The sequence below is a fragment of the Nestor notabilis genome, unplaced genomic scaffold (assembly GCF_000696875.1).
Source record: "Nestor notabilis isolate BGI_N333 unplaced genomic scaffold, ASM69687v1 scaffold10357, whole genome shotgun sequence".
NCBI lineage: Eukaryota > Metazoa > Chordata > Aves > Psittaciformes > Psittacidae > Nestor > Nestor notabilis.
The window spans coordinates 5,619-18,339 of NW_009936047.1; the positions used below are offsets into that span (position 1 = coordinate 5,619).

The 12,721-nt window shown below is 40.9% G+C and overlaps 1 protein-coding gene across 2 annotated transcripts; it reads right to left on the reverse strand.

Moving 5' to 3' along the window:
- Nucleotides 1-1,309: 1,309 nt before the first annotated feature.
- On the reverse strand, nt 1,310-12,503 carry ACSL4 (acyl-CoA synthetase long-chain family member 4). Of its 2 annotated transcripts, none has more exons than XM_010018142.1 (14): nt 12,153-12,503; nt 11,668-11,845; nt 10,819-10,928; nt 10,594-10,732; nt 9,753-9,903; nt 8,925-9,048; nt 8,135-8,206; nt 5,872-6,011; nt 5,248-5,420; nt 4,968-5,042; nt 4,562-4,753; nt 3,905-4,019; nt 3,064-3,221; nt 1,310-1,481 (listed from the first exon to the last, which is right to left on the reverse strand). In XM_010018142.1, exons 1-14 carry the CDS (start codon nt 12,501-12,503, stop codon nt 1,324-1,326), a joined length of 2,136 nt encoding a protein of 711 aa, XP_010016444.1. In that variant the 3' UTR covers nt 1,310-1,323. The 2 variants fall into 2 exon arrangements, with proteins under 2 accessions (XP_010016444.1, XP_010016445.1); XM_010018143.1 differs by having other exon boundaries at nt 9,753-9,899; nt 10,590-10,732.
- Nucleotides 12,504-12,721: the final 218 nt, after the last annotated feature.

Below are 12,721 nucleotides of genomic sequence, written 5' to 3' on the forward strand. Positions count from 1 at the left end.
GGCTACGAGTCAAAAGAAGACACAGTACAGGATTCTGCACACGAAGTGATGAACTATTATTAAGTTGTATCTTCCCACTTCTTCACATCTATGACTTCCAGTTAATAAGAGCACATTTTCATAGCGAATTTCTGTAACGAGTGATTTGTCCCTTTAACAAGTTCCATAAAACAAAGGTTCCCTGGTCACAGACTACTCTTCTATAAGCACAACAAGACTACGTGGGGAAACTGCTGTTGGTTTCTGTTGCCTTGTCATACTCACTGTAGTTAAAAGGTGAACGGAAATACCTTCCATAAAGCGACTTCAGATGTTTAGACCGTGACCCTCTAAATGACATACAGGCAACCTGTACCATTGCTCACATGTATGTGAAGGTTTAGAGGATCAGTGCCTTGAAAACAAAACCACCAACCACCCTTCAAAAAACTCCAAAAGCAAACACTCACTGGTGCTTCACATCCACTTAGAGACAACAGCCCAGCCATGTCACTGCTCTTTGGCAGTGCAGAATCAAGTTTGGCATTCTGCATTCAGGTGATGATTTCTCATCAGTCCCTCCTGTGGCAGTGCAAGTCTCTTTTCTTTTATGCTCTGTGTCCTAGTGGAAAGCTCTGTTTGAATTAAAATACAGTGGCAAATAAAAACCCATTTGGTGAGATGGAAGTTGAAAGAGTTAATTCAATGCTCTTGATTGAAATCTCAAATACCCTGTTTTTAGAAAGCTTTTCAGTTCACCTTTATTTCAGTAAGTGTACTTTATATTCTCTTTTAGGCACTGTAAATATTCAGGATGGTAACTGATGTGCAGAAGTATCCATCCACTCTCAAGCAGTACATTCCTAGTGATCTCTAGCAACTTCTTGACTGATGTTTTAATTTTTAAATGGAGAAAGGGAGACTTTAAATACTCTTTTCCTCTCTCACTAAGGATCTCACTGTAACAGAAGAGTCATCACCATTCATTTTTCTCTTTGAAATACAGGCCAGATTTCAGAATAAATTAAAGAGAAGTCATAAGCAGTCGGAATGTGCTAGAGAAACATAGTGATAAAATTACCTGGTCATACTGCTTCACATTATGATGTCTGTCTCCAAACTGGAGATGATCCCATAAAACTCTTACAAAGACCATCAGTGTCTAATCTGCTAATAATTAAGAATCTGGAGTCTAAGATACTCTCTGTTGTACTCTATACAGATTATAGAAACAGTAATCCATTTGGTATATTTTCTGAATGTGTGATATCTACAGCATACACAGACATCCAAACTTGAGGCATGAGAAGGAACCATCTGCACAACCTGGTCAAAACAACTTGTTTATTTGCCTCCGTACATTCGTTCGATGTCGTTGAGGTAATGGTTTTTCAGTTCTTTCCTTTTCAGCTTGAAGGCATCTGTTACTAACCCAGTCTCTGGGGTCCATGGCTCAGGGCTTAACCGTACTTTGATGGGTATTTCAAACCTTTCTAATTTCACTGCAGGGACAAGAAGAAACAAAAGCATGACTAGGATTACACAGCCAAATGAAATACTAATTCTTGTACCGATGCTGAGTTAGTGTGCAGGTATTCTAGTATTATAGCTTGTATTGGACGTGTAAAATCCAAAGCTTGCAATAGTAAGTGTGTAGCCTGGAGATCAGAGATGACTGTCCCAAGAGAATACACTGAAATCTAGAGTTGTATCTTTATGGTAGGAATGTAGTAATAACTAGACTAACTCAGACTAGTTGGATGTGCTTCATATTTAAAGTACAATGAAGTACATCTAACACTTGCATGGTTGAATGATTCTTTCCCAAATTTTTCCTTCCTAAGAGTTTGTTTAGAGTTTAAAATAACGGACTTCTCTGAATTTTTGTTACATTAGTTGCTTATTTTCCCTTCAGCTGGAAGCAGTGGCTTGGCACGAGCACAGCCTCATTGCTACCAAAGCTGCTTCTCTCTTGTGCAGGCCAACAGGCCAAAGAGGGTAAGCAAGGGAGGAGGCAGGTAACTGCTTCAGGGAGAAGGGCAGGGACATCGGGAACAGGGTAGGGAGCTGCTGCACGTGTGCAGTTACTGATGGACTCTACCATCGGCTCCTGCACATAGGCCTGCCATGGAATCCCCCCTCCATGGACTTGTGGCTGCATTTCTGGCAGTGTGCCTCTAGGCGGCAGCAGATGCAGGACAGACGAGATCTGGTTCCAGGTCTGCCCCGGGAGCTCTTCCCTGTAACTTCAGTCTGGGATTGTAATGTACTCTTTCAGTTTATTTAGATCTCTGCCTGCTCGTGAGAAGGTGCATTATGTTCTGCTAAAAATGAGAACTTTAAAATAGGTCTGGAAAAAAGCTGTATCTCAATGGCCGAGTACCAGCAAGAAGGTAGAAAGAATATATAAGCAAAGAATCTGAATAAACAAAACTATCTAAGTGGCTGGTAATTTGCTAGTTCAGGATAGAAAAACATGGGTTAAAATGTTTGAACCCAAGTCTGAGACCTGTGGACTGATTTATCTTTTCCTAAAGGCAAGCCTTAACAGAAGTGCCTTTCATCCTTGTTTTCTTGGTTTCAGAAGGCACATTCTCCTCTCTGAAGTTCGAGGCAGTGCTCAGCACGTACTTATGTCCATTTTTACCACTTCCTCATATGATGTCCCAAGTGCCTTAGAGACTTTCTTCTCCAGTTACTTTGTTCAGTTTTTGGCACCATAAAGGATTGATGAGGCTTTTGATCTTTCAGTACCACAGCAAGGAATAGGAGGCTTTTAAGCCATCACAACCATAGGGATCATGGTTGTTCAGAGCCGCAGGGGAAAAAGTCACACTGCGGGGAGGAGCGGAAAAGGGGAGAAACACTTTGAAGTCTTTTGCTAGCTAGTTTTTCTCACCAGCAAATGTCTTGTAACTTTCCTCCCAAATTTTCAGCTCTCTTGGACCTTATTTTAACTGTTTCTACAGTTTGATGTGGGTTCTTTGCCTCCAATTAAACTATTAATAAGGAAGGGCAGTTAGTGAGGATAACTTGGTGGGTAGGCACATGAGACTGGCTAGCACAACATGCTGCTTTACTTACTCTTGTTTGCCACTTCTTTAATCTCTCGCAGGACTTCAGCTTCCATTGTAGGGTTGTTACAAATATCTACCCAGGTTCCACTGATGCCCTTCTGCTCCGCTAATGCAGTCAGCCTCTTCTGGTTAGGAACCACAAAGCTGATCACATACGACTGGTCGCTAACATGTCACGGCAAGAGGGGGAAGGAAAAAAGATCCAAACAGTTGAGACTTGCATTTCGGGGTATAAAATACTTGCACACAGATTTTCCCCCCACAGAATCCTTCTTGTACATCAAGTCTTTGCAACTGAAGACTTATCAGAGGTATTCTAAGTTGGTTTACAACGTTAGGTTTGATTGGTGTCATGCTTTGCTATTAATTTCATCAGTGCACATCTCTGTTTAGCTCCCCAGCTACATCTGGTGTTTAGTTCTCTTCAATCCCTTCATGTAGTGTGTGTAAGTTGAGGGGAGGGAGAGGAGAGACTGGGCCAGTTTCCAAAACCCAGTGGAGAGCTTTGGATCAGGTGCCAGATTAACTTTACTCTGGTATTTTGACAGAAAGCCAAAACACATGCTAGATATAATGACACCTGTTTAAGGGAAGGGATGAGATGGAACTGGAGTATATTAGGATAGGAGACAGGCCAACAGAGAAACATAGGTCGCTTCTTCAGGTTTTAGGGAATCTGGGTGCCTATGCTACTTCAGAGATGCCGTTTATAACTTGCACCCCGGGGGAGTGAGGGTGCGTGTTCAATGGAAACCATGGAAAACTGCAGTCTATCATCAGAGAATTGGGTCAGAGCCTGTATTTCATTTTTACTCTAAATGGAGTTTCTAAATTATTACCACTCTTACCTTTTGGCATAAGCACAGATATTGTCAATCAATGGACAGTTCTTCAGTGCTGCCTCTACTTTGCCCAGAGATACATATTCTCCTGCTTGTAGCTTTACCAAGTCTTTCTTACGATCTAGGAGTAGGGGGGGAAAGAGAAGGGGAAAAAAGCTCCATTTAAACTTCTGCATTTCCACAGGCTCATTTGCAGAGCCACTATATATGTATTTTGTGCAATGCTATGCAAGATGGTTAATAAACATGAATAAAAGCATCTTACTAAACTTTAAAAGCAGCTAACAGCTTTATAAACCAACTTTATAAAGGCTTCTGTAAGCACATTTATATAGTGCTACACTATTTGTCACACAACTTGTACTAAAGCGATGGGGACTCTGATTTAAAGCTTTGTAACTGATAGCAAAAATTAATCTTACGTTTATTCTTTAAAGTCCATGTGCTAAACTTGGGTAGTGATAATGTCACAGGAAGCGGCATCCCTTCCAAGATTTTCCTACAGCTGTGAGGACTTTTGGGAATGTGTTTTAAACTGATTCTGCAAGCAGGTAACCTTCAGTAGATCAGCTCTAGCAAAGCCAGTAGGATCAGCAGCATGCTTGTAATTATGTTTAGTCAAGATCTTTAGTATGTTAGTATGTATTAAAAACTGAGGCCAACCTATGATCTGCAGAGAGCCGTCCGGATGAAACTCCCCTATATCTCCTGTACAGAACCATCTCTGACCGTTCTCATCAACAGAGAAGTCTTCTGTTGTCTTGTCTTCATTTTTAAAATATCCCATTGAGACATTAGGTCCACCAATTACGATTTCTCCTCTGGGATTAGGCTTGTCTTTATTGGTGTAGCCCCCTGCAAACAAGGAAATCCACGCACAATTACATTTAACTTGTATATTCTGCTGCCAAGAAAATATTCTGGGACTTCAGCTTGAAGTTAATGCACACAAACTGATGGCTGTTAGAAAATTACTTCATATGCTACATCGAGCCAAGCACAGGCAAAGAGACCAGCTAAGCAGTGGTTACGTTACTTACTCTGAAATCAGAACATTTCATATTCTCACCTTCTTGCCAGTCTTTCAATTTTATTTCACAACAAATAAGAGGAGCTCCAACTTTGCCAGTGCTGTAATCAGTAGCTTCGAGAGAGAACAAGGAAGAAAACAATGATTTTTGTCTCATGAAATATATACTTCAACTATAAGTAAGGCAGTAGCTTATCTTAAGTTACTTTATTGCCGTTAAGAACTACAGCTGTTCTGACTACAAAAAACCCCACCCAACTCTCAGATAGACACATAAGATACATAATTTGAGATATATTTCCAGAAGCATTTTAACTACCTTCTGTAATTGTTCCAGCTCCACATGTTTCTGTTAGTCCATAGCCTTGACCAACAGGACAGCAAAAACAGATGTTCATGAATCTTTGTGTTTGGGGTGAGAGGGGTGCTCCTCCAGAAAGCATCATACGGATATTCCCTCCCAGCAGTGCCTTTACTTTTTTAAACAGGAACCTTGAAAGAAGGAAAAAAAGCCTTAAAAATCATTCCCTCAGCTCCTCTAGGAAAGAAGAAGGAGGTTTGTGTATTTTTTTCTATTTGAAACACCTTAAAACTAACTTAACTGCCGGATTTGAGTGGACAGCAGGGAGAATCAGGAATGTTGCCTCTTGTGCAACATTCGATGATAGCAGAATTCCTGTAACTTAACTAAACAAACATTCCAGTTTTACTACCAAAACCCCCAATGTAATGAAAACTAACTAGTCATCTGTTCTGAAGATGAGTCATTCCTACCATTAAATCTTACCCGTTTCCAGTAAGAACTTGGGTTATTTCAGTGATTAGATAATATTTATGTGTCAGATGAGAATTATCTGTCAGATAGCTGAGCTGATTGTTCTTTTTAGACTGTCTTAACAAACCACAAAGAAAAAGGTCCATTTGGACTGTGAATTATACTTACATGTTACACAGAGGAGCATCATATCCCCTCTTGATTTGCTCCAATTTGTAGTCGTAGCCTATCTTGAACAGAGTTCTCTGAATATAGTTCATCTCTTGAACTTTACTCATGACATTTTTATAAATTCTGTCCATTATTTCCTGGAAAGTGTTAAAAAAAAGGCAAGGAAAAGTACCACAGAGACCAGATTAGTGTGTGTAAATTAAACTCCATGTTAAATATAGAATAAAACCACCCCTATTATTCTTCCTTTGAAACAGGCAATACAGTAAGAGTGAGAACAGCTGCACCAGTGGTTAGGCAATGCTTAACTGTAATGCTGTGAATGTGTGATCAGTTAGTCAATTTATAGAACATTGCAGCTTGGAGCTATTTGAAATGGGTGGAACAAAGCATCAAAAATGAAGCAGAAAATTAGTGACTGAGCCTTACTCCTGCATTTGGTGTTTTCTTCTCACACCAGTATCACTACAGAGGAAGGACCCCCGTGCTGTAGTGTATCTCCTATTAGAAAACCTGTCTTGAATTAGGCACGCAGGCAAGTAACTGAGTAAGCACTGCAGCTCTTTAGGTGTACTGCAGTAATTCATATACCCCTGCATTTCTACAAGCACCTTTCTGAACCTCACGTTTAATTTTAAAATACTTTTCTCCCTCATTCTAAAGATGTCTTTTTATACTTTTTTATCAACCACAGCTACAAATCTTGGGTAATAAAACCTGCTACGTTACATTGCTTATGGTATTGATAACACCCTAACCTGTACTTAATGTGGCAAACTGATCCGAATTCAAGTTCAGCTCAATCTCTTAGCTACACAGTTGGAATGTGCCATACGAGATTTATCATGTTTAGGAGTCCTGGTGCTGTACTTTATCCACAGCAACTGGCAAGCACAAGGAATGAACTAGATTTCATTTCACCACTTCCTTTCCCAAGAGAAGTTTTTCAACTTTCAAAGCAACGTGGTTTCAGTAATTCTCATTACCTGACAAAACCCCCACAGACAAGACATTAATTTCAATTAAAATAATAAGCCTATGATCACTACAATATATAGAACTTAAATAGCGTTCAGAGTGCTGAAGTATTTAACAGAAGTTTAAGGATTAGCTCCTTTGAGTTTGTTACGGAGCACAATGGTTTGATGTACTTATGTGCTTTCTAACAAAAGTCAAGTTAAAATTGAAAAGAAAGCTATGAAAATGAGGTACTTTGAAATATCAGAGATCAGAATATTACAGTCTTATTAGAAACCACTCTCATGAGTGTTTTTGATCAGCTCCTTCAAATCCCCATTACTGGGATTGAAAAAAAGCAGAATTTCAGACAAAACATACTCTATTTTCAGCCCAGTTCACCTGCAGAACATCATCTGCTATTTCCAAAAGCCAGACAGTATCTTAAAGCAGAATTAATTGTAGCTTTTTGGGAAGACTACAGACGTGTGACAAGGTATTCAGGATGACAGAGGCTGGAAGGAACAAGCAGCCTTACTACAATGTCCTGCTTGAATGAAGTATTTAGAAATGTTTGTGTCTCTGGACTCTGTTAGAATTATTTTCCATTTCATTCCTTAGAAGTTCCCATCACTGATGGTGTTATGGTGGTTTGTGTATTTTTTGGATAGCACCAAGACCTTCTGGAATGCAGAAGCCTGGTGACCCAAATACCAACATAAGCTCCAGCAGCAATAGGAGTTAGAGTGTCCTGATCATTTTTCCTTGTAAGAAGAGGCTGAGTGTGGCGTCCTTACCCTAAGAACAGTCTGGGAGACTTGGCCTAAGTGTTACCCTGCAGACAAAGCACCTGAGACTGAGCACCCCAACAGCTGCAGCACCACAGCCAAGATCTGCAATTCACCGAACACACACATCCTTGGAGTGTCCATCTCACCCAAAGCCACCCCGCTTTCTCCCTGTGCTACAAGGGGCTTCAGACTGTGAATGTCAGAGGCTTTCTGTATCCTACTGCTGTATCAGTAGCCCAGTAAAACATCACCTGTAACTATGAAAGCACATTCACAGTTTCAGATCAAAACGGGTCTTGGCTTTAACATCGATCTGTTCTTGTGCCCCTCTGCAGCACCACTACTCAGTTCAGGCAATGGCAACTGCAGTTTCTATACTGTGCTTTTTTTCCCCCTGTGAGTGACAGTTCTTACACATTAAGAGGCAAAAAGTTAGTAAATAGATTTTTCTGGCTTGAACCAGATAGAAAGCATCATTTAGCAAAAGCTAAACGTATCTGCTGCATACTTACAGGCACAGCTGCCATCAGTGTAGGCCTGAGGACAGTGCAGTCTCCTTTGCTTCCCTTCTTAATTTTACTTGACTGTAATACGGAAAAAAGGTCAATTTATGAAGCTGGAACTCAACCAGTTCTTTACAAAAGGACTAAAAAGAGGGAGATACATTAGCATGTAATTTAAATCTCTTCCTCTGTCCCTCCAAAAAACATTTCCTGCCTAATTTTTCCCCATTAGGATGGCAAACGTAACAACAACACTTTCAATCAAAACCAGATGTTTTACAAGCCCACTTGGTTAAGTCCAATCTGTATACCTTGCTCTCATTTCCTCCCTCTAGTACTTGCTTTCTCTTCCATCTTCTGCCTTTTCTGCTTGATGTACTCTCTACACCAGCAAAACATACAGCAGCATTCTTTTCCAGCTTAATCTGCTCTTATTTAATTGTTAAATAGAAAAGGCAAAGGGCTACGTAAATGATCTACAGTAAATGGATGAAGAACTGCTAAAGTGAAACCAAAAACTTCAGATCACTTTAAACAGTCTCACTTTCAGCTCATCTACTAATAGCTGTTCTTGCCATATCCAGTGGATAATGTAAAAAGAAAGGTTTTAATAAAACTTCTGTGTGATGACCTGCTGCTGTAGTTCACAGGAATGGTAATTTGTGGTACTTTCTGCCCCAAAATTGACATTTCTGAAGTGTGCAACATCTGTCAGCATCTCTCTGATGACAGAGGGTGGCCATGCAGGGAGACGGCACACTGCTGCAGTTGGCTTTTGCTTCCCTCCCCAAGCCCTCACCTGATCCGACAGCGTGAGAGGAGAGGAATAGCCGATCCTGCAGCCGTAAGTGACGCAGGAGATTTCTGCTGTCAGTTCTAACACGTGCGCCAGAGGCAGGTAACCGATGTAAGTATCCTTGGACCTAGGACAGGGTTGTCTCATTACCAGGGTTGTCTGATTGGTGCACAAGTGGACTCAAAACACTGTTCAACAGCTTTATTGTGTGCTTAGTTATTACTTTTTGAAAGACTTAAGCCACAAGTAAGGCTTATTCTTCTGCATGGAAGGGTGTGATTTCAAACAGTTTATAAACAGAATGGGGTAAATCCTACCCTGCTGAAATCAGTGTGAACTACAGGATTTGCCCTGTTTACTAAGAAACTCAAAGATTTCTTAGTGTTCCACTGCTGTTTCCTCTCCCAGGTATGAAACCATGGATAAAATCCCTATATTTAAAAATAATCACCAATGATTTCCAAATCCTTCACAGTCATCATAGCATCTCCTTCTAAAATATATTGGTAGAAAGAGAGGTGATCACTGCAGTGATTCCAGCTGCCTGAAAACACCTTATCTGGTGGCATCTGCTGATGCAGAAGAGTGCAAAAATCCATCACAGACATAAAGCAAAGGGTAATAATAATGAAAAAAAAACCAACCCCAAACCAGCATCTACTTTTCAAACAAGAGGGTGAGCTCACACACACAAGGTGTATTTATGTATTAAATATTACTGAGCTCATGTTAAAATTTGATAACACCTGATGCCAGCAAAAGACTTCCTCTAAACTTGTGTACTTCTGGAGGTTCTGCTTTATCTCTCTGTGCACGACAGCTGTTTCTCACCCCAGTCCAGGTATTCTCTCGCACTGTCCTGTCATTCCAGCTATCAAGTTCTTATGCACCATCATCACTCCTTTAGGTCTCCCAGTAGAGCCGCTGGTGTACATCACTAAAGCCAAGTCTGAAGGAGCAGGTCTGCTTGGCAGGATGCTTGCTACAAAATGCAGGAGAAAAGTTGTTATTAATTCTTACTTACTTTCTAAATTTTCTGTAATAACCTATTTCTGTGATTAATCAATGTGATAATGTCTGTAATCAATGAGTGTGAAACAGCAAAAGCAAGCAGTGTGCTGCTGAGTGCTCAGTGCTGGATGCAGAACTCATGATGAAGAAAGTAGTGGTCTGTTTTTAAGAGGAAGTAAGGGAAGGCAGGTTTTGAAAGGAACGTGTGCTCCTTTGCCAGTTTACCTCCTCTTTTATTGAAGAGAGAGATCTGGCTAAGCACAGGCTGCTCAGTTAAGATCAAGTGCTTTCTCATCCCAGTGAAAATAGGATAACTAAAAGGTAAGGACAGCAGAAAGAGGAACACTGCACCAGATCCTACTGCACTTGGTAAAGGTGGAATCTTTAATTATTCTGGTTATTACAGACAATTATTTCTATTATTCTAAAATATTACCTATTATAAAAGTGAAGTTTTATCCTGAAGTACCTGTTCACAAAGGTGAAGGGCAATAAACAGAAATCAAACATTTATTTAAAGGAAGCCAGAGGATGAATTTGCCACTGCCTTTGTCCTGGAGACCCGCATGGGTGGGATTTTCTGCTACACGTCCCTCTTCACCTAGGTCTGATTTCACTGTTAACGTTGCTTGACTGGTTCTCTGTGAAGTGATTCACTTACCGTTCTCTGGTTTGGCTCCCAGCTCTTCTACTGTCTGCATACTGTGAATCTCCAGAGTTTCAGGGTATTCTGCTTTATTCACACTCTTGTTGTCCACATAAATGATGTGTTTCAGGCAGGACACTTGTGGCAGTGCGGTCTGTGGAAGAGAAATGAAATTAACATTGACTGTGCTGTAAAATTATTATAGGGCAATAGCACCAGGTGAAGCTGGTACCAAATTACCTTAAGCTTGTTCTCAAGAAGTTCTACACTGGTGACCAGATACGCTGCTTCACACTCATTGAGACCATAGGTTACTGCCTCTTCCCCCAGGGTGGCATACAACGTAATAACTGTTACAGCAAGGAGAGAGGGAACATGAAAGAAAGGTCAAGTAATACTAAATGCAAAAGGTCTTATTTCAGCTGACTGGAAAGCATTGAGGGAGGAGCAGAGGGTGATGATGATGAAGTTGGCTCAATGGGGAATTTTCTAATTTGGAAACAAAACAGCTTTTATTTTTTCCACGTAGGAATTTTCTGCCACAAGAGATCCCTGGAATGAGGAGGGCAGCTTAAATAAAATGAAAAGAAAACCCCCATATTCATAATTGTAATGAACTTGAGCAGCTTTAAAATGTCACCAAACCCCCTTCAGACGAGCATATGACTTTGATTACCATTCCCCTCTCTTCTAATAACCATTTCATGTTTCAGATGCGTAAGTCAGGATACAGACAAGGAATACTATAAAAACTTCCCACACTCTGGGGGGAGAAAAAGCTACTGGTATCTTCGGAATACTTAAAAACCCCAACTGAATAGTACCCGTATTGTTCTTCTTCTAACATCTAGAACATCACTACAGTAAAATCAGAAATACCAGTCTCATAAGTACGAGCATCTTAATTTTAGGGATCTCCACAGTGAATAGAAGAGACTGGAAACTGCTAAGAATCAGTCCAGAGGCAGAGTTATGTTTATGAAATTCTTGTATCATGAATGACAGGATCATCAGATTCAAAATACTTAACAAACCAGTGCTGAGAAATGGTTCCAAAATACACTGGAAGTGAATGAGTTGAGCACTCACGAGGGAAGTTGTACTTGAAGCAGGTCAGAGCCACGATCATCCACTCCGCTCGGGTCTCGCAGAATATCACAACCGTACTCTTCGGGGTTAGTCCCAGGGCAGTCATTCCTCGCCCCAAGCGATTCATTTTCTCATGTACTTCTTCATAGGATAACCATCTGTAAGTTCCTAAAATTAACTGGGGAGGGGGGGGAAAAACCAACAACTGTGATGCCAAGAAGCTGCTGGCCAGCTCTGCGAGCTTACGTGAGTTGGTGCCTAACACCATAAGCATGCAGTGCCGTTCGTTAGAGGAAATAAAATCACTTTCATTTGTCCTGAGGCAGAACAAACAGTGCATCCTGTGTTCTGTTATCTTTAACTACTAGAAAAGGGGTATTTTATATCATCAGATGATGACTAAGGGAGACCTCTAAGGAGACCTCCACTGTTGAGGCAAAGCAGCTCAAACCCAAATCAGCAGCTCAAAACCAAAACTGTTTTACCTTTTTGAACACTTTTCCGTTTGGTTGCATTTCGTTCTCTTCACTCAGTATTTCTCTGGTCCCGAGACAGTCCTTCTTTGCAAACTTGGCCAGAGCATGGTCAAACAGCTTGTCCAGTGTGTCAGCTCCAGGAATGTTTATGTGTGCTAGTGAGTCAAGGTGGGTGACAGAGCGGTAGGGGCTCCCAGGCTTGTCCGAGGTGGGCTTAGCTTTTAAACGCTTTGCCATAGCCTTTTTCTTCTTAACGTCGGTAAGAAAATACCATGGAATAAATACAAGCATACTGTACACATATATCAACAAGTACACAGGCAGCAAGAGGATGGCACGTACTTCTAGTCTAAGTTTCATTGCAGATATTTACAAAAGAAAATCTCTTATTGTGGTCTGAAGCAGGCAAGAGCAAAGCAGCAGTGCAGCACGATGCAGCAAGGACAAGCGAAGCTTAGGTAGTTCTGTTTCAGAGCAGTTGCTAAGATTTTAGTAACCTTGGAGAGCCAACAGTGGACACCTGTGGGTGCAGACCAGAGCCAAGCAGAGAGCAGGGGGAAAAAAGAAGAAAAGAATTA

Coding starts and splice junctions, on each gene's coding strand:
- ACSL4 (XM_010018142.1), bottom strand. CDS start 12,503: ATGAAACTTAGACTAGAAGTACGTGCCATCCTCTTGCTGCCTGTGTAC. Junction 10,929..11,667: donor CTTCAAGTACAACTTCCCTC/GTGAGTGCTCAA, acceptor TTGCTGTAACAG/TTATTACGTTGTATGCCACC. Junction 4,754..4,967: donor ATTGAAAGACTGGCAAGAAG/GTGAGAATATGA, acceptor CCTTGTTTGCAG/GGGGCTACACCAATAAAGAC.